This window comes from Sphaerodactylus townsendi, linkage group LG07 (assembly GCF_021028975.2).
Source record: "Sphaerodactylus townsendi isolate TG3544 linkage group LG07, MPM_Stown_v2.3, whole genome shotgun sequence".
NCBI classification, from domain to species: Eukaryota; Metazoa; Chordata; class Lepidosauria; order Squamata; family Sphaerodactylidae; genus Sphaerodactylus; species Sphaerodactylus townsendi.
Window position 1 is genome coordinate 98699474 of NC_059431.1, and position 26238 is coordinate 98725711.

At 43.5% G+C, this 26238-nt stretch overlaps 1 protein-coding gene across 1 annotated transcript in view; it reads left to right on the forward strand.

The window, feature by feature from the left end:
* Positions 1–25608, forward strand: part of RBPMS (RNA binding protein, mRNA processing factor) — a 76450-nt gene extending 50842 nt beyond the window's left edge. Inside the window, exons 3-7 of the mRNA XM_048504410.1 lie at positions 233–271; positions 4660–4722; positions 15449–15602; positions 25295–25300; positions 25541–25608. Coding sequence (XP_048360367.1) covers positions 233–271; positions 4660–4722; positions 15449–15602; positions 25295–25300; positions 25541–25608 — 330 coding nt within the window. The remainder of the gene's footprint in view (positions 1–232; positions 272–4659; positions 4723–15448; positions 15603–25294; positions 25301–25540) is intronic.
* The last annotated feature ends 630 nt before the right edge of the window (positions 25609–26238 follow it).

Below are 26238 nucleotides of genomic sequence, written 5' to 3' on the forward strand. Positions count from 1 at the left end.
ATTCTGGATTGCTCTGTTAGTAAGACAGATTTGGTCTACTTTTTGTGAGGTTTTTAGCGAGGTGATAAGTTATTCACAGTGCGCTCTTAAACTTTGGTGGTCTTAGAAGGGTGTAACTCTGCTTAGAAGTGCACGGTCATGGGAAAATGTATTTATACATCCACATTTATTTATCTAGGAACTTCCTTAACTTTTCTCTTGGCCAGAATGTGATTTTGATTTCTTCTTGCAGGGATATGAAGGCTCTCTTATTAAACTCACATCTAAGCAGGTAAGTGTAATCCACATCTGGAAGATTAACAACACACTTCACCAATGTATATTTGATATGTATATTTGACATTCTTAGGCATGCAGCCAGCATGAAAATTCGGTGGTGTCTCAGCACCAGAAGTCTCTTGTAGTATTCAGTCTATCCCAGTATTGTTGGCCTATATATGTTACTGTGGTGCATCTGGAGGCAGAGATGTAGCTCCAAGGGGGTGGGGGTGCGCGACGCACCAGGCGCCGCCCTGTGGGGGTGTGGCAAGGGCATTCCGGAGCATGGCAGCGGCGGAGGATGCACCGGGGCACCGGGCACTTTCCCCCCCTTGCTATACCTCTTTCTGGAGGTCAGCTTTTCTTACCATTTGTGCCAGCATCTTCTAGAATCAGACCTGGCATCTAACTCATTTTTAAAAAATCAGATATGGCAGAAACTAAACTTCTTTACTAAGTCCACGCCAGCCAAGGGGGTGTTCTTGTGCTTGAAGCCCTCAGGAAGCCAGCTGAAGTTTGTTCCACCCCGGAAAGACCCCCATCAGTGTAGTGTGGGCTCCTGCGGCAGAAGAGCACCAGTGCCGTGACTGTGATAACACCCGGCCAACGCGGAGCCAGACCACACTCGGTGCCAGCAGAGGTTTTTTAGTCCAATTCCTTTTGTCTACATTATGTGATCCAGTAATAACACCCTTAATACCACTGTGGTAATATTAGCCCTCTTGGTTGTGACAAGTCCTGTGTTGGATTGTTTCTACTAAACAAATGAGAAGAGCGGTGAAGACAAATTTACTATCAGCATTAAAGGCAAAAAGTGCATCTGGCCCTTTCTGATGTTGGAGGAATACCAGATTTTGACCAGTATGTCTTTAATGTGTGGTCCTACCTTTCATCTTTTCCATCCTTTCCTTTTTTTTCTAGCTTGGGAAAGTGGGAGAAACTCAGTTAGGAGGAGAAGGTAGGGGCCATGTAGGTCATGGAGATCTCTAAGCTAAAGAGAGAGAAGACTGCTTAGCAGTGTTAATAGGAGGAGTAGGTGTGTATGTGCTTGCAATGGGGTTGTTGGTTGGAGACAGTACAAGAGCTTTGGGAAGAACCTCTGTGTACCACTAGACTCTTTTAAATGTACCACAAATGCAGCATCCAGGTAAGGAGATAAAACCACCGTGGTATAGGAGGACTTTAAAGAGTTCTTTGTAATGTACCTGTGAATCAAGTAGGCATTCTCACTGGAAGGAGAAGTTTGTCATGGATATTTCCTCTCTTCAGACCTGGAAGCAGGGCATCCTCCTTGCAGAAGGATATTGCACACAAGTACAAAATCCATAACTCAGTTCCTCCAGTAGTTAAATGTGGCATGAACTGGTGGACATCTGATTTCTCTTTGTCCAAGGGGAAAGTTTTTTTAGATTCAATCTGTCTTACAAATAATGGTGGAAGTCAGCTTCTAGGGCTGAAGGACACACTGTCAAGAATCTGTGCAGGGACAGCAGTACAGGAAGGAGAAAGTACACAGCATGGCTTAGCTGGAATTAAGGGCAGTCTTTCTTATTTCTGGTTTTCTTCATGGGGCCCAGAGGTTGAATCTAAATACTTTTCAAGGGTAGGTTATAAAAAAGATGTCATAAAACTTCCTGCTACCTTCATACAAATCTTCCGCCACTTTCATCTGTGATGCCAACTGAATAGTGTTCAGTGGTGGAGCAAGAGGAAGTTCTCACATGCATTGGATTGTTTTCTTCTTCAAGTTTAGTCCTGTCTGAAGATTGATGTCATTCAAGATCTTCACCCAAGTGCTCTAAAGAAGCAAATGGCCCTTCATTCAGCCATCTTAAAATGAAGAAGAGTTTGTATTTAATACCCCACTTTTTCTCAACCATAAGGAGTCTCAAAAGCCCCTTCCGCACATGCAGAATAATACACTTTCAATCCACTTTCAATCCACTTTGCAGCCGGATTTTACTGTGTGGAATAGCAAAATCCACTTGCAAACAATTGTGAAAGTGGATTGAAAGTGCATTATTCTGCATGTGCAGAAGGGGCCATAGTGGCCCTCAAACTCCTTCCTTTCCTCTCCCCGCAACAGACATCTTGCATGGTAGGTGGGACTGAGAGAGAGTTCTGAAGAACTGTGACAAGGGAAAGGTCACCCAGAGGACTTCATATGTAGGAGTGGGGAATCAAATCCAGTTCTCCAGATTACAGTCCTCATGTGGAGGAGTGGGGAATCAAACCCAGTTCTCCAGATTGGGGTCCACCACTGTTAACCACTACACCATGCTGGCTGTTAAGGAAATACTAATTTGCAGACAGCCACATGGTGAAAGTTTTGTGTGCACGTGGGGAGGGGGGAGTTGGCACCCAATTCACAGTTTTCCAACATGGCGTCTTCATTTGGTCTTGCAGACTCTTACATCCTCACTCTTTGAACCAATTTAGAAGCTTTTCTTTTTTGAATTTTTTATTGCTCAGGATGCAATTTTTAGTAGTAGCTAACTTAAACCCATCAGGTTTCTGAGCTAAGACCTTTACCCATACAGGTTTTTTTATATGCACAAAGTGGTCTTGAACTCAGGTCCATCCTCCATGCATGAGGTGAACATGACCTTCTTTCTGTTCGAGATCCCATCATTCAGAATTGGAAAACCATAGACATTTTCAGAACCCTGAGAATGTACATTGGATGGATGTTTTCCAAGAAATCAAACTCTCAGCTTGTTTTCTTCCATCATTCTGTCCAGTGAATACGCACTTCTAAGCAGAATGAAAAAGTAGTTGAGTGGCAGCTAAATTTATTCCAGCCCAAGGTTTTGTGAGACGGAGGTCATTTCATCAGACGCATGTAGTGGACATCCTTAATACCACTCTAAAACACTCATCGGATTTTCACCCTTATGAAATTAGAGTGTAACTCTGCTTAGGATTACAGTGTGAATCTACTTGGAGTGGATGGACCAATTCAAGTTCAATGCTAGTTTATAACAGCCAAGGAAAACCAGGAATAATGACCAATTGAAATTGGTCAATAAGCAATCTCATCACCATTTGACATGAATGCATTATTGGAAGACAAATGGAAGACCACCTGGGCTTTATCCTCAAGATGCATATCGCATTACAGAACAGACCCAACTCCTGCATGACTTTGCATGATCCTGTCCTCATCAGACAGTCCCACCCTGGATGGGGCTGCTATCCTATCAGCTAAGATCCTCCTCCACCTCCTAGTGAGTATAAAACATTGGTCTCCCGTTAATGCTCCTGAAGAGCATCCTTCACCCAGAATTCTGGAAGAGAACATTGATGGTCACTTTTGGTTCCTTTAGATTCTAAAGTTTAGAACATTTCACTGGGAAATTCTTAGGCTGGTCTCTGTTAGGGTCCTCTTCACTGTTTATGTGAACTATTTTTCTTCATGTTGTTTCTTCTTCTGAGAGATATAATTTACCTATCTGGCAGACTTTTTATTTCGTTGGCACCCAACCAGTATTTCAAACTAGTGCTTGTCACCTCCACCAAAAGAGGGGGGGACACATTTTGTAGAGTTTTGGTCTTCTTAGGGGGGCCATGGAGGCAGCTAAGTCATGTGATTAGCTTTTTTATAATGTGTGGGCTAGATTTTGTGTTTTTGTGTGTATGTGTTTGTGGGGAGGGAACCAAAGGTCTTTCTTTGGTGGCCTTTAGTGGTCCTTGGCAGACCTAGGTTAGTTATCTGGTATGTTTACCAGAGTCTGTACTAATCCTGGTTTGCTATGATGTCTGAACTGAGCGAGCATTTCTCTTTCTGGCCCCAGAGTCTGGGAGATACATCTTCCCTCCTTGGAAGCGGGAAAGAGGCAAGAATCAAGAGCTTTGGGGTTTACACATGAATCAAACCAGGATTTGTGACTTATCTTGATTACCAAAGTTCTTTGCCCAAACCACAATTCCAAGAACTGCCTCCAGATGCACTTAATTCATAGTAAACAACGTGTTTGCTGATCCTCTCATAATGTTGCAGCAATACTCATCCAGCCAAATAACTTGTGGTTTGCCTCTTAAACACTTAATCTGCATATTACAAAATTGGTGCCTATGACAGTGAATGAAAGATAAGTTAATATACCATTGAATAAACAAAAACCTACTGCTTATTGTTAGAGGGAAAAGCCGACTTCAATGTTTTTGTTTAATTACCTAGTGCTGCAAACAAAATTGCCTTGGACAACGGGTGCCTTGACCGTGCAGACCCCCTCGATATAATTAGCCCTCCACAGTTTAGTTGGTTCAGCTGTTTGATCCATGGATCAAAGTTGCAGCTGTAACAATATAGAGCTCAGATCCTCTTAAGTGCATGTCTCTCAATTATATCACAGATCTTGAGAAACCTCCATACTTCCTTTTCTCTCTCTTCTGTTCCAGCCTGTGGGCTTTGTTAGTTTTGACAGTCGCTCAGAAGCGGAAGCTGCAAAAAACGCTTTGAATGTAAGTATACCTGAGAAGGTACTGAATGGAGCTACTTGAACTGTTGAACCATGTAACACAATTCTGGTTTTACTTGGGCTGCTGGAGACTGCTGGGTTGAAACTGCATCTTTGAACAGTCCCCATGTTAAAAAAAAATCTCCCTGCTCATCAATAACAGGAGCAGAAACTGAGGGGGGTAGGAGTGGGGGGAGGATTCTAGGTGGACCTTTGTTTCCAGAGACTTCCATTGTGTATATGGAATAAGGCAGGTGGACCGCAATGTAATGCTGGTTATGACCTTTAAAGTTGACCATAAACTGGGACCCAGATATTTGAAGATTCATCTCCTTGCATATGTCTCTGTGCATCTGTTGGGTATCTCAAGGGGACCCGTCTGGCATCATCCAGAGCTGTGACATCCATTATGGCTCCTTTGTGGAATGGGTCCCTGAAGAGTTGAGAGGAGCCCCCTAGTTGGAGATCTTCAGGAAGGCGCTCAAGGCTTGCTTATTTGCTGGGGGTTTGACTGGCAGGCATCTTTTAAATGGGATGGCAAAAGGTTGGGGGAGGGGGGGAATGTTATTTTATTCTGGTTTTAACTGGAAATGTTTTTAAACCATGAGAAAAAGCAGGGTATAAATATTTGAATAGGTAAATGAATAATATACAGTTGGCTGTTGTTGGTTTCCTGGGCCGTGTGACCGTGCTCTGGTATTTTTGTCGGGATTTTACAAGTGTCTGTCACAACTCAGTTATAAAAGGGTTAACTGGTTGTATGTAAACAAGTTGCTGAAGTCACTGTTTATGACCTGATCTATTGATTAGCTATTGGTCAGTCAGATAGCCATTGATTACATGTTAGTGAGCATGCACATATGAAATTATAAAGTTAACTTTCTTTGTTTGAGCAGACACGACACCAGAGAGGAGACACAAGGTAGAGACATCATGTGAGACAGCAGATAGGTAGCAAGATGTAACCAAACATATAGTAATGTAGATGTGTAACAGGAAAGAAAGGATTTCTGATTTTATCTCCATGTAACTCTCCCTTTATAGTTGGTAAACTCATTTATAAAAAGCAACTGAGCATCTGTCTCTTCTGTTCTACTCTGCTAATACACACCCACACCCACACACACCTAACAATTCACCCACATCAGTGGCTGGCATCTTCAGGGGCATATCACGACAAGATGTGTTTCTCTCCATGGCACAAATTTTGACAATACACAAAACGTTTGACAAGAAACAAATATATACATTTGTAACGGGACAACATTTCTCCTGGCACTGAGAAATGTAGCCCTTCATCCCAATAATAGTTTTGAGTTTTGTGTCTTCACTTTCACCAAAGGGATGGTTAGTGTTCAGTCCAATGGAGCAGAAGGAAGTATAGCCATAGAGGCAAAATCTGCCCATTTCCCCTGGCACTGATTGATCTGATCCCAATGAAAGGGATCTTGCAAGTGAATACTGGCAGTCTTTACAGTTTTCCTGCATTCTGTCCTCTACCAGACATTGTAAGCTTTCTGACTAGTGGTTGATTAAACTTTTGACAGGAACTTTCCTTTTGTGATTCAGGATCCGAAATGTCTCTCTAAGCACCCTTTCCAATTTTGACCTTGCTGTTTGTTTAGCGTTCCCACTTCCAACTGCCTGTGTTCCTTCAAGGTGGCATTAGCAGAGCAGATGTTGCCGTTCTGTGTTCTGCCAGTAAGATTCTCAGATATTACAGAGTGCATGTAAAGTTCAGCCAACTGGTGTATGTTTTCTAAACACCAGCAGCAAGATGGTTCTTTCAAGCTTTCTGTGCAAGAACATGATGACAATTTGTTGTAAAATTGAGTTCTCTAATTGAGAAAAGAAAATTGCTCTACCCAAAGGGCTAAACAGTCTTATTGTCTGGTAGGGCTTAGCAGAAGTTCTGTACCCAAATTTTAGATAGGAAAAAAATAATGAAACTGACTGGGAATTCTTTTGGACTTTTCCCCGTGTGCCATCAGGAGATGTTACCTGTGGAAATTATCAAGCTAATCATGAGAAAGAAGAACTTTAAAAAAAACTTCACAAGATTGTACCCATCCAGAGGAAATTCCCAGAAACATCAGATGTATACTGCTGCTGTTGGAAAGCTTTTCAGATTAGCCATGAGGAAACATGGGTGCTTTTACTTTGAGTTTCTATTTAGCTGCTTTGGCTGGCTCCTACAATGCTATAGAGCTACCAAATCCAGCCTGTTTCCTTTGTCACATAGAACGTCATGAGAAAATCTCGGAATCACTTTGAATGGTATAACTGGCTTGGTTTCAGTGTGTTGGTCATAGGAACATAAAGAGCCCTGCTTGGTCCATTCCCTCCGCTCTTCTGTTCCCAGTAACAGCCAAACAGATGCTTTTGGGAAGCCATGCACCAGCTGTGATTTTCATACTGCATTCTGGGTAACTTTGCAATTCTTCAGGAGCTTATCAAAGGTCCCTTGGTGAGAGAAGATTAGTAATGGTGGACAGGTTTCCCTGAAAGAATAACTCCAGTATTATTATGCTGCAGTGGAATGTTGCAAGAAACTGTTCTGCGCGTTCTAGATCAGTGGTTCTCAACCTTCCTAATGCCGCGACCCTTTAATACAGTTCCTCATGTTGTGGTGACCCCCAACCCTAACATTTATCCATTTTACAGATGGAGAACACTGATGCAGAGAGTCTTAGGCGACCTCTGTGAAAGGGTCGTTCTACCCCCAAAGGGATCCTGACCCACAGGTTGAGAACCACTGTTCTAAATTGCATTCTCAGTTTGTGTGATTCAAAGGCAAAGCCTGGGCAATCTGGCAATGAACTGAGAATGTACTCCATATTGCTTAAGACTTTGTTTATGTATATGACAACTGCAGCAAGACCTCTATCTGCACAAAAATGGAGAGATAATAAGATACAAACAAAAGAGGACCGGATTCTGAAAGTTACAGAATATGCAGAAATGGCGAAGTTGACATTACTAAGAGATAATACTTTGAACACTTTTTTTTAGAAAACTGGAATTTTTTTAGAGAATATCTTTTGAAAATCTATTCAATTAGAGAAGTATTGGCAGGGTTTGAAATCTAAAGAAAACAGTAGATTGTGATCCTTAGAATACACTTAAGAAATAACTTGAATTAATATTTTAATTATGTATGCATGAACCTAGAGATTAGTTTTAATCAAAGATGAGATAGCTGGAAGTCAGTATATGTTGTTGTGTTTTCTCTGTGTTTGTATGTTTTGTTCATTTGTTGTATGTGTAAAAAAATTAAAATTATATTTTTAAAAAAGAGAACGTGTTCTAGAACATATCCTAGAATCCTCTGCAACACTCAGGGTGCTTAGGAGATTCTGAGATTTCCTGATGGATAAATTTATGCAGAAAGGTTTCCCTTTGAAACTGTTGTGTTGGAGGCTTTCAGAGGGTAATTGTCTTGATCTGCACTACTACAGATTTGAGTCCAGTATCAGCTCAGAGACCAGCCAGATTGTTAAGGTATAAGCTTTTGAGAGGTATCTGACAAGGGGTTTTTTGACTCTTGAAAGTGTATACCCTGAAAATCTTGTTGGTCTGTAAGATATACTGAACTTGTATCTAACTGATGCTCTAGAGTGTGATCAAGGAACAGTCTTCTGTATACAAAAGCCCCATCTTGGCTTGGACTAGAACACATTTTATAGTCTGTCGCAGAAAAAGATGTTAGTAAGGTTATATATTACTCCGCCACTGAACTCACTATGCCAGACCTTCTTTGTTGTAATATGTTCTACCTGGGTCCTAGTGCCTACTGTCCCTGCTGACCCCCCTTCCATTTGAAAGTAAAAATACATGCTCTTGTATCAAAGTACCAGATTCAGTAATGCACAAAATGGTGGTTTTGACAAAGACAGTTCATAAAAATGAATGATAAGTCTCATATTTGTTCGAAACTATATTCTAATGCGTTAGCATACAGTTTCCTTGACCACTGCACGTTAATGGACTGTACTCACATCTTTGTCTGAGATGGAAAATAATAATATTGCACTAGATGTGTATTGTGGAAACTAATGAAATTGTGCCCATCCTCTGTGATGGTTCAAGTCCTGATTCATATCCTTGAGTTACAGCTCTTTCATGTTTTTGTTTTAACCTGATTTTTTATCTTTTGCTGCCTTAACTCCATGTAAAGCAGTATGTGGGTGTTTATGAACTGTAGGTAAAGTTCCTGCCCCTTTTGAATGGCACTACTTTTTCCAGGGCTGCAAGGTTTTTTTACATGGTTCCAGTTTTTTTTTGATATACCAGTGTAGCAGTACAACACATGGGGGGGAGATGCAAACATTCTGGAAATGGACAGGAAAATGAAAAGGTAACAGTTTCAGAAGTATCACAGACATTTCAAACAGTACTCTGCAGTGAATCAGAAATGCATAGAACAGGTAAAGAATGGCCGAAAGGGTTTTGTTTTGTTTTTGAGGGGGAACCAGCTCCACCCTGCATTGCAAATGACCTACGTGCGAAGAGATTTTTAAAAAATCTGTTAGCAGTTGGCAGTCAGAGTGGTTGTCTCTTGAATGGCACAACAAACCATTTGCAGCCAGTGGCCAAAAGGCAATTTGAAACACTTTACCAAGGCAGTGTGAAACAGCCCTTACTGCTTTCACTAAAGTAAGTGCTGTCCTACATATACCATGTTTCCCCAAAAATAAGACAGTGTCTTAAATTAATTTTTGCTCGCAAAGATGCTCTATGTCTTATTTTCAGGGGATGTCTTTTTGTGTGTGTGTTCTGTTCGTCAGGCATGCTTCCAAACAAAAACTTTGCTACGTCTTACTTTCGGGAGATGCTCTTTCGCACTTCAGCAAACCCTCTTATTTTCAGGGGGTGTCTTATATTCGGGGAAACGGTACAGAACTTGTTATATTATTATGTGCTAGAACTTGTTATGTGCTAGAATTAACTCTGTGTGTGTGTGTGTGTGTGTGTGTGTGTGTGTGTGTGTGTGTGTGTGTGTGTGTGTGTGTGTGTGTGTGTGTGTGTGTGTGTGTGAGAGAGAGAGAGAGAGAGAGAGAGAGAGAGAGAGAGAGAGAGAGAGATTATTAGGGCTGAAATATACTGCTGTGTTGGGAGTTTCGGAAATCTACCATCCATAAGGGGGTGGAGTGATTTTGTAGAGCATCTTGGCGAGGGTTGCCCCCAAGATAAGCTATTTGCCTTTACATAAAATACACTAAAACAGGGCTGGATTTGGTGCTGAGTGGCGTAGTGAATTCTGGACTGCTGCATCACATTTTCTAGAAAGGGCAGCCATGACAATACAAGCAAGCGTGGATTTGTTAAACCTATAGAAGATGCTTTCCAGTGGCTGGGAGACGTGCGTTACTCAGGAATAAGCTTGGTGGTAGTTGGTGGCTTTGCTTTGAAGCAGCCATGCAACTCTTCCAACAGGTGGATCACGACCCTAGGAGGGTTTACTCAGAAGCAGGCCCCATTGCCAGCAACCGAGCTTACTCCCAGGTAAAGGATCACACTTTAGTTCTTCACATGAAAATCAGTGGGGTTTAACAGCGCTTAACAGGGTTACCTACACTGCTTCCCCAAAATTAGGTCTTAGGTTTAATGCTAATAATCGAGCCCAGCAGCCCAGGCCAGCCTAGATGTAGGGGGGGGGGGGGCTCTGTGCTTGCCCACAGAGAGGGCTCTGGGTGCCACCTCTGGCACCCGTGCCATAAGATCACTGGGATAGGTTATGGGTTTCTGAATAATAGAAGGTGTTCCCAAGTGTGCAGAAAAATATGACTCTCGACTGGAAACAAACCCTCCTTCCCTTAGACAATTTGATGTATGCCGATCACAGCATGGAATATAGAGAAAATATTGAGCAATCAGTTCTGCTTGACGCTGGCGATAGAATGAGGTAGGAGAATTGTGGGGTGACGAGATAGAGGTTTTTCCCCACACCGTTTCCATAATGTTTATATGCTAGTGATGCTAATGTGCTGTGTTTTATTTTTTCCAGCCGTGAAATAAGTTCAGTTTGGGAAATTTCTGGACATCTTACATTTCTCTTTCCAGGACGGAATGTTGACCTTCCCATTTAAAGAGATTTTTTAAAGTGAGGGTGAGGGAGAGTTGTTTTCCAATCCAGTGTGGCTATCTACGTGTACCAAGTTAATCTCATTATTAATGAATCTCCAAGGGAAAAAAAAAACAACTCTTTGAGTTCAGGGAGTAATCATTTCAGACTTGGATAAAAGCATGCAGTAAGAGCTTTGGCTTCTCCCTCTGTTTTTGTGTCTTCAGTTTTATGTACAGTGACTTTTTGGCTCTGCTAATCTCCAGGGATGAGAGCAGAGCAGACCAGGATACAGACTACCTTATATGGTACTGATACTAAATATGTTTTAGGAATGTGACTTGCACTAAAGCCTATGGCCCCAGATTTCTCTGCCAAACACATTAGGTCATTTAACCGGCTGAGATTTTAAAACGATGCTAGAACTTTTAATTTGGAGCATAAAAGTGGTTTTATTTAGTTGAACGGCTCCGACTCCTAGGGAGTTTATTTGTAATTTTTCCTGGGTTTAGACTGTTCTTGTCTGCTTTCAAGTGCAGTCGTTTCCCATGGAATTTAACTACAGAAATGCCAACTGGGAAAAGACCCACTAGCAATGAGCTATCACTTCTACTTAAGTGGGGTTGCCAACTCCAGACTGAGAAATTCCTGGAGATTTGAGGGAGAGGGGAAATTCACCATACTTAAAAAGTAGAAGAGACCAGCTTAGCAAAGGATATCGAAGAGATAGAAAAAGTGCAGAGAAGGCAACGAGGATGATTGAGGGATTGGAGCACCTTCCTTATGAGGAGAGACTGCAGCGTTTGGGACTCTTTAGTTTGGAGAGGAGACATCTGAGGGGGATATGATTGAAGTCTATAAAATTATGCATGGGGTAGAAAATGTTGACAGAGAAATTTCTCTCTTTCTCACAATACTAAAGGGAGCATACATTGAAAGTGCTGGGGGGAAGAATTAGGACTAATAAAAGGAAACATTTCTTCATGCAACGTGTGATTGGTGTTTGGAATATGCTGCCACAGGAGGTGGTGATGGCCACTAACCTGGATAGCTTTAGAAAGGGCTTGGGCAGATTTATGGAGGAGAAGTCGATCTATGGCTACCAATCTTGATCCTCCTTGATCTCAGATTGCAAATGCCTTAGCAGACCAGGTACGGAGGAGGAGGAGGAGGAGGAGGAGGAGGGGGGAGGGGGAGGGGGGAGGAGGAGGGGGAGGGGAGGAGCAGCAGCAGCAGCAGCAGGCGGCTATTGCTTTCACAGTCTGCATGTGAACTCCCAAAGGCACCTGGTGGGCCACTGCAAGTAGTGGACTCTGGTCTGATCCAGCAGGCTCTTTCTTTCTTTCATAAGCAAGACTGTCTTAGTTGGCTTGGCTGTAACCCACCACTACTGGGCTTTCCCCCCCCTGCCCCAAGAGAGCTCAGTTAGGTCTCTTCCGCACATGCAGAATAAGGCACTTTCAATGCACTTTCAAATTGTTTGCAAGTGGGTTTTGCTATTCTGCACATCAAAATCCAGTTGCAAAGTGCACTGAAAGTAGATTGAAAGTGCCTTATTCTGCATGCGTGGAAGGGGCCTTAATGGTCCTTCTATCTGATGATTATATCACTTGTACCTTCATGCACACATCTTTTTCTTTCTTCCTTTTTTCATTTTGAGTCCTGGCTATTTCATGGTAAGCGTTCTGGCAGGCGCATTTTATTTTTGTGCAGCGTATAGTAGAACCCTAGGGCTTAAAGCAATAATTTTATGATAGTGATAATTGAAACAGTCAATCTCCCTCGCCCAGTCTGCAGCCTGAAATGGTCTAATTCATTAAAGGCTTACCTATTTGATGAGTCTTGTTCAGTTGAACTGGTCTTGTTTATAGAAAAGCTCAGAGAGATTCTGGCTTGCTTATGGACTAAATTGGCAATTTCTACTGATTCCCCCACCTCCCCCAATGCATATCTTCTTTAGATTATTCCTGGGGGTCCGTGGGAAAAGTTTGCGGATACTAGTGGGAGGGTGAAGGCAGGAAACTTCCATTCGGCCACTGGGAAATCTTGTTCCTAATGTTTCGCCTGCATCTATGACTGGCATCTTCAGAGGTGTATCACAGAGAAAAGTCTGTTTCACACTGTGTCTATTGAGAAGGGAAGGTTTAGTGGGGTATATTGTCCATGTCCCAGGGTGGGGAACCAATCAGTAAGTGTTTGGGTGGAACTTGCTATGCAAAAGTATGGTTGAGTGCATTGTATTGCAGGTGGGGTTATCAGTCCATTTTTTAAGTACTGGGAGCCAAGCTTTGCCAATTTTCAGAGTCTCTTCTTTCTTGTTGAAGTTGTCTTGGTGTTTGTGAATTTCAATGGCCTCCCTGTACAGTTTGACATAGTAACCTTCTGAATTATCCAGAATTTCAGTGTTCTCAAATAAAATGTTATGTCCAGTTTTGTTTAACACATGTTCTGCAACTTCAGATTTTTCAGGATGGTTAAGCCAACAGTGTATTCTTTCAGAAACTGGGACTTGTGTATATTGGACAGCAGCTTAAGCTTTGGTAGCTTGAATCTTTGCCATAAATGTTTTTCTTTCATCTCATTGTGGCACTCAAAACCTTATTGTTCTTAATTCTTTGCAACCTCAATGGACATAGACATGTTTTTAATTAAAAATGAGAATGGAATGTTCTTAATTTATTGTGCTGCCCCCCATACATACAACATACACAAGCCTTCTATCTAAATATTTCATTTTTCAAGACGTCTCCCAAGTGCTGTCATTTTCATTGCTAGCTCTCTTATTTATCTGCCTCCCTTTTCTTATTAATTGATTCCCCAACACAAACCGGTGCTCCTCACTAGTCCATACCAAGCTCTAATATCCTGTGGACAGCTCTGAAACACAACACATGGACACTGTGGGCCCCTCCGCACAGCAGAGGCAACTAGGGTTCGACTCATGTCTTCGGAAATCGTTACCTGAGCTCGACTCCTCTGTTACTCCGCACAGCAGCTGACTCGTGTCTCCAGAGCCGAGTTCAGAGGGTGGGATTACCTCCTCACGTCTTCTCCACTCCTCATTCCCGATTGGCTGCCGTTCTATGGCGGGAAACGTGAGTGCGAGTCCCTTTTTTTTCATTGACCGACGTAGGAGCTACGTAGGAGGATTTTTTAAAAGTCGCACTTCTCGCTGTCGCCACGAGTCTCCCATTCTGCGCTTGGCCAAAATACTGCGCTGTGATTGGCTGGCTGGCAGAGTCAAGGCGAGGGAGATTCCGCACTCCGATGGCTTCGGCTTGAGTGCAACCCGAGTTCGCCAGGAAGTTGTACCTCCCAGTCGAGCTCGAAAATTTAACGGGGGGGGGGGGGGGCCGAGACAGACACGAGTCGAACGCTACGGCTGTGCGGAGTACCCAGGTCGGACCTACGTCAAACTAAGGTCGAATCCTACAGTGCGGAGGGGCCCTGTGTTAAATCCGCATTGTTCTGGAGCCTAACATAAATCCATGAAAACATGCTTGAAGCATAGGAAGGATTGATTGGTTTCCTTTGAGTTTACATTTGGGACAAACAGGCAGATAAGCAGTTCACAACTCTGTCTGTACACCTAATGGAGTTATGATTACGTTTTTCAGCAAATTAATTATTTTATTCGTAATTTTTCAATTTTTGCATACATTTCAAAAGATTCTGGCTTGTATCCTGCCACTGAGATCAGAATACCTACGGTGCTTCTGCCTTTGGGAGAGGGGGAGGTGATCTTTACATATTTTCCCTTGCTTTGCCCCTGTACTGTTCAAGGTCTGTTGCCCTCCCCTGCCCCCCAGGAATTAGGTTGTTGGGGCTTTCTGGGCCGCAGTGGCAGGACTGAGTGAGAAGGTCTTGCCACAAGAAGCTCTTGTCCAGTAAAGGTCTTTATTTTAAAAACAAATGTAAAACCAACTTGGCTTTCAACCTGCAGTCCTCGGATACTTCCTTGTAGTGATTAAATGCTTGCTAAGAATCATGGAATGTTCATATGCTCACAAACCCTCTCATTATATGGACCTATTCCTGAAAATACATATAGAATTTAACCACACGGGTCCAGATTGGAAGTCTAGGGTTTATGGCAAACCACCTCTGAATGTCTCTTGCCTTGAAAACCCTATGAGGTTGTCATAAATTGCCAGCCACCCAACACCACCTTCTACCACCAAACGCTGTTACATAACAGGAATCAAATTTTGTTTTAAGATTGCACTGAATTATATAATGTAATCTGCCTAGGTTTGCTAGATAGATATTGGGCCCTCTTGAAGTTTAGGAAATACTGTTTCTGTTAATACAACCTAAAAAATTCAGTAGCTTTTAGTTCTTCAGTGTTTCACAGTAGGCTCACGCTTCACGTCTGATCCATTGTAAAAGCCAGTCTCTCATGCTTCCCCCCCCTTAGAATGAATTCCAACTACTCTGTCTTTGAACTATTTTCATTGATAAAGCAGATCTCTAAAATGTATCTAGTGTTTGTCCCTGGATAAGACAGTTCATATTTCTCAGGATAATATTGTGTCACTGGTTCTGGAACTATTTTGTTTTGTATAATGTTGTAGGTAGTCAATTTATTACCAATCTGCCCTGGGGGTGGGGGTGGGGAGAGATTGAATAGAGAATTGATGTTATCTTTTTTTTTCTCCTGCAAAAGGGAATTCGCTTTGACCCAGAAATCCCTCAGACGCTCCGGCTAGAGTTCGCTAAGGCCAACACGAAGATGGCTAAGAGCAAATTAGTGGGAACGCCAAATCCAAGCACTCCATCTGCCCCCAACACTGTACCTCAGTTCATTACCAGGGACCCATGTAAGTGTGTGTGGGTTTACATTGTAAATAAGCAAAAGTATGTGCCTCTCGGGAGCAGAGTCTTCAGAAAACAGAAGGATATGTGTGTGTTGTTTTTTCAAACAACAGTCATTTAGACACTTCATTTTTGTACTGTTTGCACTGCCACTTCAGAGAGAGACTCCACTATTGCAAGATTTCCGCACGTTTTGAGCCTGTCGGTACCTTTGAAATTCTGATGTGGGGGGAGGGGGGATGCAACCACAAAACGGCCACCATGATAGGTAGAGCCAACCACAAAATGGATGCTGCAGGAGATGGAGCCACTCACTGAGGAAGCCCAAGTGCAGGGTACAAGAAGGCTAATTTTTAAAAATATACTGGGAAATAGGAGTGAGAAAGAGTACAACCAATACTGTGCTGGCTTTTGCTGCCATAACAACACAATTTTAGTTTGCACAGCCAATTATATCTCCAATGGCCAATCAAAAGCCCTGGTGGGGGAGGAGCCTCATCTGATCCCACCCACTTTCTACAAACAGTTAATGGGTGCCAGGACATATGTTGATAGCACCATGGCACTCACAATACCAGGTTGGGGACCTATTGACTATTTCTGTCCCTTTCTGGTTTGTTACCTGGCTGAAAAGAACAGCAATGGCTAAACCATAGTCTCTTGCAGTATGAAGGAGGAATCAGTGTGACAGCAATTGCTCATTCTTCTCAAGAATCATCAGATTCTTTCTTTAAAGTATCCCATGGAGAGCCAACTGTGAACTTCCACTAGGTCCTGCAGCCAAAGTGAGAACTGAACCCCTCCTTGCCAGTTTCAGATCCTGTTGTAGGAAATCTGGATTCAGCAATGAAACAACAATAAATTTTCCAGGGCACCCTTAGCTTACATGGACGCTGAGCTAAGAAAGCAGACAGCATAGCTTTTTGTTGGCCCTTCCTAATAAAGATTACAAGGGTAAGTACATACAAGTGAGGAACATAGCAATGTGATAAGTGATAGTGTCTACAAAAGGCTAGAAGGCAAAACACATAAATCCCAGGTTAGGGACAGAGACAGAGTATACAAGTGTCTCTATGCTAATAGTAGAAGCATTCGACCTAAAATGGGGGAGCTGGAGTACAGAGTTTTGAAGGAGGACATTGATATAGTGGGCATCACAGAGACATGGTGGAATGAGGAGAACCAGTGGGATGCTGTTATCCCAGGTTACAGGCTCTACAGGAAGGATAGGACAGGGCGTATTGGGGGTGGGGTGGCCCTCTACATCAAAGAGAGCATAGTGTCACATAAAATAGACAATGCAGGGGGAGCTGATTCCTCTACAGAAGCACTGTGGATATCAATACCAGGGGTGAAGCATAGTTTAACATTAGGAATATATTATCGTCCCCCTGACCAAAGCGCACAAGAGGATTCTGTGATGGAAAAAGAAATTAGAGAGGCCAACAAAAGCAAAAATGTCGTGGTAATGGGCGATTTTAACTATCCCCATATAAACTGGAAAAATGCATGTTCAGGTCATAGTAAGGAGAGAACATTCCTGGATATGCTAAATGACTGTGGCTTAGAGCAGATGGTTGTAGAACCAAGCAGGGGAGATGTGATCCTAGATCTAATTCTATGTGGGACCCAGGACCTGGTGCGGGAAGTCAGTGTTGTTGAGCCGATAGGGAACAGCGACCACAATGCTGTCAGATTCAGTATATCTGCATGCGAACAAGTGACAACTACTAATGTAGTTACATTCGCCTTCAGAAAGGGAAATTTCTCAAAGATGAGGGGGATAGTGCGCAGGAAGCTGAAAGGGAAAATCAAGAGAGTCAAAAATGTCCAAGATGCTTGGAGGTTATTTAAAACCACAGTCTTAAAAGCTCAACTGGAATGTGTTCCACAGGTTAGGAAAGGCAGCGCCAGTCCAAAAGAAAGCCACCATGGTTAACAAGGGAGGTTGAGGAAATTATTAGGGGAAAAAAAGATGTCTTTTAGAAAATGGAAGTCCAACTTAACTGATAAAGAATACCACAAATGGTGGCAAAAGAGAAGCAAGTTAGCTGTAAGGGAGGCAAAAAAGGATTATGAGGAACGCATGGCTGTGAACATCAAAACCAGCAACAAACAGTTCTTCAAGTACATCAAAAGCAGGAAGCCAGCAAGGGAAGCGGTAGGCCCGTTAGATGACAAAGGAACAAAGGGTGTGCTAAAAGATGACAGGGAGATTGCAGAGAAGCTGAATGAATTCTTTGCACCTTTCTTCACCTAAGATGAGGTGAGGAAAATTCCTGCACCTGAACCAAGCTTCTTAGGATGCAAATCCGCGGAACTACTGAAGATAGTGGTAGACAAGGAAGAAGTTCTGGCAGCCATTGATAAACTAAATGCTACCAAATCCCCTGGCCCAGATTGCATTCACCCAAGAGTTCTTAAAGAGCTCAAGCATGAAATTGCTGATGTTCTCATTTTAATATGCAACTTATCCTTGAAATCAGGCTCCATCCCTGAAGACTGGAAGATGGCCAATGTCACACCAATCTTTAAGAAAGGATCTAGGGGACCTGGGAAATTACAGGCCAGTCAGTTTGACATCTGTTCCTGGTAAATTAGTAGAATCTGTCATTAAAGATAAAATTATAAAACATGTACAAAAAGCAAAACCTGCTGAGAAAGAGTCAGCATGGCTTTTGCAGAGGCAAATCCTGTCTTACAAACTTACTAGAGTTCTTTGAGGGTGTAAATAGGCATGTGGATAAGGGGAACCAGTGGACATTGTCTACTTGGATTTCCAAAAGGCTTTTGACAAAGTTCCTCACCAGAGACTATTGAGAAAACTCAGCAATGAAGGAATAAGAGGGGAAGTCCTCCTATGGATTAAAAACTGGTTGAGAAACAGGAAGCAAAGAGTGGGTGTAAATGGGAAATTCTCACAATGGAGAGATGTGGGGAGTGGTGTCCCCCAAGGATCCGTTTTGGGACCAGTGCTCTTTAACCTATTCACAAAATGACCTGGAAGTAGGGGTGGGTAGCGTGGTGGCCAAGTTTGCAGATGATACCAAATTATGTAGGGTGGTGAGAACCACAAAGGATTGCGAGGAGGTCCAAGCAGACCTTGATAAATTAGGTGAGTGGGCTAAGAAATGGCAAATGCAGTTCAATGTAGCAAAATGCAAAGCGATGCACATAGGGGCAAAAAATCCAAACTTCACATACACGCTACAGGGGTCAGTGCTATCAGTCACAGACCAGGAAAGGGATTTGGGCGTCTTAATTGATAGTTCCATGGGAATGTCAACTCAATGTATGGCAGCTGTGAAAAAGGCAAACTCTATGCTGGGGATAATCAGGAAAGGAATTGATAATAAAACTGCAAAGATTGTCATGCCCTTATATAAAGCCGTGGTGCGACCACACTTGGAGTACTGTGTTCAGTTCTGGTCACCACATCTCAAAAAGGATATTGAAGAGATAGAAAAAGTGCAGAGAAGGGCAACGAGGATGATTGAGGGACTGGAGCACCTTCCTTATGAGGAAAGGCTGCAGCGTTTGGGACTCTTTAGTTTGGAGAGGAGACGTCTGAGGGTGTATATGATTGAAGTCTATAAAATTATGCATGGGGTAGAAAATGTTGACAGAGAGAAATTTTTCTCTCTTTCTCACAATACTAGAACCAGGGGCATTCATTGAAATGCTGGGGAAGAATTAGGACTAATAAAAGGAAACACTTCTTCACGCAACGTGTGATTGGTGTTTGGAATATGCTGCCACAGGAGGTGGTGATGGCCACTAACCTGGATAGCTTTAAAAGGGGCTTGGACAGATTTATGGAGGAGAAGTCAATTTATGGCTACCAATCTTGATCCTCTTTGATCTGAGATTGCAAATGCCTTAACAGTCCAGGTGCTCGGGAGCAACAGCCGCAGAAGGCCATTGCTTTCACATCCTACATGTGAACTCCCAAAGGCACCTGGTGGGCCACTGCGAGTAGCAGAGTGCTGGACTAGATGGACTCTGGTCTGATCCAGCTGGCTTGTTCTTATGTTCTTATGTTCTTAAGTAGGTTGGCTGACAAATAGAAGCATTGCCAACTATACAGGAACTTCCAGAATCTGTAGACACCATCTGTATATTCCTTTTCTCCTGGTGTCCTTCTAGGGCGGTATTCTTTGCGTCATGCGAGTGCATCATCTAAGGCAAGCGAGCATTTGCCTTTTGAAGTATTATTTTGTTAATTTATCCCACTGAAACAAATATGATTCAATTAATGACTGAAGCCTCTTGAATTGCATGATACCGCATGGAGCAATTTCAGCAGATCGGTTGATAATCCTAGTCCAGGGGTAGGGAACCTGCGGCTCTCCAGATGTTCAGGAACTACAATTCCCATCAGCCCCTACCAGCATGGCCAATTGGCCATGCTGACAGAGGCTGATGGGAATTGTAGTTCCTGAACATCTGGAGAGCCGCAGGTTCCCTACCCCTGTCCTAGTCAGATCTGTTCATCTAGGGTAGAGGTGTCAAATTAATTTGTTATGAGGGCTGGATATGACTTAAATGTGACTTGGTCAGGCCAGGCCAGGGTGGATGTTTTGTTGCCCCGGCTGGCCCCAGAATGGCACTGGGGGTGCCTGGACTGGTGAGCTTGCAGCAGGGTGGAGCTGTTTTGAGTGGACTTATCAGGCCTGCAAGCCAACTGAAGCAAACTCACCCACCCCCGTTCCAGATTGGGAGTGAGGAAGGAGGTTGCCTCAGCTGGCTTGCGGGCCTGATAAGCCCTCTCAAGGGGCCAGATCCACACACACCACACACACACACACACACACACACACCCTGGTCTAGGGCCTATTCCCAGGAGAATATTCTGGATGATTGCATGGTTAATGTCGCTCAACAAAAGACAGCTGTTGCTGAATATCTGTTTGATGGGTTGATGGATTGTTTAGTTCTTTTTTTCTACCTTTGGGGCAATCCAAAGTTGTATAGCATGTATTAATATCGGGCCACTTCCATTCTTGCAAAAAGAAAGTGCTTCCTCCTCCCTCAGATGCCAGCACAAGTCTTTCTCCTCCTCTCCTTGAGAAGAGAGTGAGGTGCGTGCAACAGTAAATGGTGTCCCTCCCTCCTTTGCTTTTCCTTACTGCCATTTCAGGCTGGGGCGGAGTGGGTAGGAAAAGAGCAGCTAATTAAATGGATCTGAGAGAAAGTGAGGAGATTGAGGAGGCCTTCCCATGGGGTCCGGTCTACGGAAGAGCAAATGGAGCTGCTGCTAAGCCACAGCCACATTTACAAACCATTCTCCGTTCTCTAATGCTTCCTCAGTGCAGCCCTGCTGCAAATTAGTTGCCACCCAAGGGTCTGTAGCTCCAGGCTGGATGTCTTTTAAGTTCTCATGCGGGAAAGAAAATGTCTGTTACTAGACTGTTTGAAAGCAGGCTAGCGTGCAGGAATGGGAAGCTATATAAATGTTTGAAATCGCAGGAAATGTTTAATCATTGACACAGCATGCTGTGTGACAAGCAGAAGATTTTGAGGCCAGAAAGATATGTGCTGTTACATTCATGAGCTGTGTGACCTTATTTATAGGGCATAGATCTAACCCCCCAGTTCCTCCAGGGATTTGTAACAAAATGTTGTTATAACATTTAATTTAATGTGAGCTGAGACATGGGCCCTCTTCTGATAATAGTAACGCATGATTCTACGGAATCATTCCCTCTTAGTCTACTCTGATGGATGGCAGCTGTCTGGGATCTCTGCTAGAGTCTTTCACATCAACTCCGGCTCTCCAGATGTTCACAGACTACAGTTCTCATGATGGGATTTGTAGTATCTGGAGAGCCAAAGGTTGCAGACTCCTGTGATACCCAGAACTCACAAACACACTGAGAACCTGTATGAGTGCCATGGTCAAGAGTGAGGTCTCAGATTTATTATTGTTGTTGTTGTTGTTGTTATTTATTAAATTTATATCTCACCCTCCCTGACCAAGCCAGCCTCAGGTCGGTGTACAAACATATTTAAAACAATTTACTCATACATAAAATTACTAAGCATACCTATCATTAAAAACTCAAGAGGGCGAACAAATGTAAGGCTAAGAAATGCCAACTCAAACTTGAACCTTCATTAAAACTGTCCAAGCATAGGCAAAGTCAAGAGAGGGGCACCCAGGTGACAATCTGTTTTTGCTGTAGAGAGACCAACAGATGACATCAGGACACAAGAGTGGCCTCCACAGCTGTTTCCCCTGCACCACCTTCTAAGAGGTTTCAGGCAATGCAGGGAGCATAGAAAACTGGAAAACTCCCTCGCCGATCTGAAAATCCCTATTGCCACCTACTAGGTTATGCCCCACTAAAATATGGCGTAAGCCGCTGAGCAGCGTAGGGAGCATTCTTGGGCTAAAAACCCTGTGGAGGCTGACTAAAGTAGGCTCCACCCTGGGAATGCCCCTGAAAGCTCCACCCACACTGGCAAAGGTTCCTGCAGCAGAGAAATGTTGGTGCGCAACAGCTTCTGGGTTGGGCTGCTGTACAGTTGGGCAGTGCCTCACCACCGACATATTAGCTCCTCTTCCGTCACATTTGCCCCTTGCTCTTCTGCTCCCTCGTGCCACCTCCAAGAGTCCTTCCCCCCCCCCCCCATGGAACATACTGTCAGTTAACCAGACTGAGTAACATAACCAGAGATCTGATAGCTCTACAGATTTTTAATTCCCAGTCTTGTTAACCTAACTCTGTTATTCCACTCCCACCTCAAACTTGCAGCCCTCCAAAACCCAACTGACCGTAACATTTTGCTAGTCCACAGTTCCTGTTGGTTGATTGGGGTACATTGCTGTGCTCTTCCTGTCACTGAAGGGTTCTTCATTTCCCACACTCTCCCACTTCATGGGTGTTTAACCATGACCTGCGTTTGCTGCTGTAATGTTCTGTCAGGCTCTCTGTCCTAAGCTTTTATAATGTACACATCTTTATATATGAACTGGCACCTGTTTTGAAATTATTTATTTCAGTTTTTAATAGCAAGAATCCTTCATTTAATTACATTTATCAAATTCTGTAGGAAACCTGAGAATTTTCCCATTAAAAATATGACTCTTACTATCCTTTTGATCCTGTAATATCACCCTCTGAACAGTCTGACCCTTTCTTGCAGGAGCTGTAGGAATACAGTTTCCTTTCTGCCAAGTACATGTACATTTCTGGCTGGCTCTATAAATACTATCCCTTCCTCCAGAGGCGTACCAGCAGGAAATGGTGCCCAGGGCAAGACCTGGAATTGTGCCCAGTCCTAAAGCACCCACCCACCCAGCACTGACTAACCTCGAGCGGGTGAGCCAGCTGCAGGGGCCGGTATGGGCGGCGGGGAGAAGAGGAGGCTGTCAAAGAGCAGCTGGAGAGCTGCAGGGGCATCACAGACTGCAGCGTCGCAGGTCCAACAACAGGCTCAGCCGGGAGGCCGGCAGAACACCACGCGTGTGGGGGGCAATTTTGCACCCCCCACTTGATTAAATTGGCAGCACCTGGGGACATGTGAAACCACATGTTCCTCTGGCGGATACACCACTGCCTTCCTCTAATCCTAGTGTAGTTCTTTGGTAGCACCACATCTCTGGAATGCTTTATCAAAAATGTCTGCCTCAGATTGATGTGAAGGGTGTGGTTGCTGCTATTAGTTTTAGTTTTTGTTGTTATCTTGACTGAGTGACTTTTTAAAAGAACATAGGACAATTCCCCACCAGGGTGCTACCTCTTTGCGGGGCACCGAGAGAGGAGGTGCGTCAGAGCCAGATTTTTTATCCAATGTGCTTCCTTTTGCCCTGTGCGGGCTCCTTGCTTTCTGTGGGGAAAGCGAGAGCACTTCTGGCACGACGTTTCACACCAGAGCAGGACAAGATAGGAATCAGCCAGCAGTGAGTAATCAGGCTTACTGTGTTTTGGACAGGTCCCTGTGCAGATATGGGGGGTGCAGTGGGGGTTGTCTGGGGGAGATAAAAATATCCTAGAGAAAAAAGTAATTTTTGTTACATAAAATTATTTTATATTTTCCTGAGGTTAAGAAACTTGAAAAGCAGAGGAGATGTAAAACACCTTGGATATACAATTTTGGAAGAGACTATATGGAACAAATTGAGTGATGGTCATTTCTGGTAAACTAGTGTGGATGATAGGTTTTCCTTTCCGCACATGCAGAATAATGCACTTTCAAACTGCTTTCAATGCTCTTTGAAGCTGTGCGGAATGGCAAAATCCACTTGCAAACAGTTGTGAAAGTGGTTTGAAAACGCATTATTTTGCATGTGCGGAAGGGGCCCTTCTTTTCTTTCTTTTTCCTTTCCTTTTATCCAAAGAAAAACTCTATGATGCATTGATCTTGAAGAGTGAATACTTGTTATTAATCACTTATCACCTAATAGACAAAAGGCACTTTTTAAAATTGCAACTGCTAGAGTTTTTTTTTAGATCCCTGTCAGCAAGTAGATAGATGACTAGGTCATAAGAATTTATATCAGAATGAATTGGCAAACACTGTGGTATAGAAAGCCTCCTGATACTAGCATACAAAGGACACTCCAAAAGAACGTGTACGATTACAGCTATCCCCTCCACATTTCTGGGGTTAGGGGCACAGTGCCTCCAGGAACTGGAAATCTGTGTAAAGTTTTTTGGCTTTCCCTTGGTACCAGAGAATAAGTCTGATTTTTTTTCTTTTAACTTTAAAAGAAGAAATTGTGTATATTTATTGTATTAATAAAATATGTTGACATTATACAACACTGCACATATTTTTAATGGATTTATGAGTTTCTAAACTTCTTCTATGTCATCTGCTGGCCTTCACGTGTCATCTGTGGCTTCCACAACCCCCCCCCCCCCTCAAATTTAATGCACGATATATCAAAACCACAATGGGAAAGTTGCATTGTGGAAGGTATAACTGCATCTCTGTCTTACCTAAGGAACAGGGGCTGATTCGTTCTGAATAAGGTAAATGTGTGAACCTTCATAACTGCCAAGGAGTGGGTGTTTAGCCTGGCCAGGATGAATGCTCTTAAAAGGCATTGGGGTGGTTTCTTTTTCCAGGTGCTCAGGAACAACAGCAGCAGGAGGCCATTGCTTTCACATCCTGCATGTGAGCTCCCCAAGGCACCTGGTGGGCCACTGCGAGTAGCAGAGTGCTGGACTAGATGGACTCTGGTCTGACCCAGCTGGCTTGTTCTTATGTTCTTTATATTGGCTGAGATTATTGACAGCTCATCCAGGTTGCTGTGATGCTTCAGAAATCGGTGACACCTGTCTTCCCAGGGATGAGAGTGGGAGAGAAAAAACAAATGCATTCACTATATAAGACGATAGGGTGATCTCATCATTTTCTCTCTTGAAAACCAATATCTGTTTCCAGCGTACTCACACAGTGTGGCATCAAAACACAGGGGAAACGCTTCTTGATCTCACCCTGGCGACTTCATAGTTGAGCTCTGTTCTAAAACAAGCTCTCAGCAAGTGAAGGATAATTAAGCATGAGAACTAAAAATAGTTGGGGAAGAATACGATCCAATGCAATCGCATTTTCTGATAACACCAGCAGAGAAGAGTTTCCCGGAAACTCGATTTTGCTAGAATTGGTGCATGACGTTCTGTAGACATGAATGTGCATCTTGGCTTTTCGTTCTTACTGAGTTCCTTCTGTCTCGTGTCTCTAGGGGGAGGTTAGGGTACTCTGTGTGCTCGCTGTCCAAGAGTGACCACAGTCCTTAGGAATGAATGGTAGAAGAGGGAGGACTGTTTGTATCAGCTCTGGCCAAGGGTATTTTGGTTTTTTACTGTTTATCTTATTTTAAAATCAACAGCATGAACACTTAATCTGCAGTGTGCATCCCCCACCAGCTTGGCTGAGATTTAACTCCTGCGGCTGCCGGGCCTGAATGTTTTCTGCCACTGTGTTTCAGAACAGGTGAAGGAAAGGATTGCTAAGTGTGCCCGAATTGAGACTGACCCCGGGCTTCTGGGGGCCTAAGGCGAGAGGCCTACCTCCTCTTGTATACGGGAGGAGTCTCATTTCATTCCCCTACTCAGGGGTCTGCAACCTGTGACTCTCCAGATGTTCATGCACTACAATTTCCACTAGCCCATGCTAGCATGCTGGCAGGGGCTGATGGAAATTATAGTCCACGAACATCTGGAGAGCCACAGGTTGCAGACCCCTGCCCTATATGGTGGTATCACCACCTCCACTGTTACTAGTGGCAGCAGCCAGGAGGAGGGTAAAAAAGCTCACTGGGTAAAGCTGAGGAGGAGCAGCTATGACTTTATGTTGTAAGCCGGCATCAAAAGCACCACATCTTGAAAGCCCCCTGCTCCCACCTATCATCGCAGTCCCGGTGTGGTGTAGTGGTTAAGAGCGGTGGATTCTAATTTGATGAACTGGGTTTGTTTCCCCACTCCTCCACATGAAGTCTGTTGGGTGACCTTGGGCTAATCACAGTTCTCTCAGAACTCTCTTAGCCCCACCTACCTCACAAAGGTGCGTGTTGTGGGGAGAAGAAGGGAAGGCAATTGTAAGCCATTTTGAGACTCCCTAAAAGATAGAGGAAAGCATGGTATAAAAACCACCACCACCTCTTTCTCCTCCTCCTTGCTAAAATCT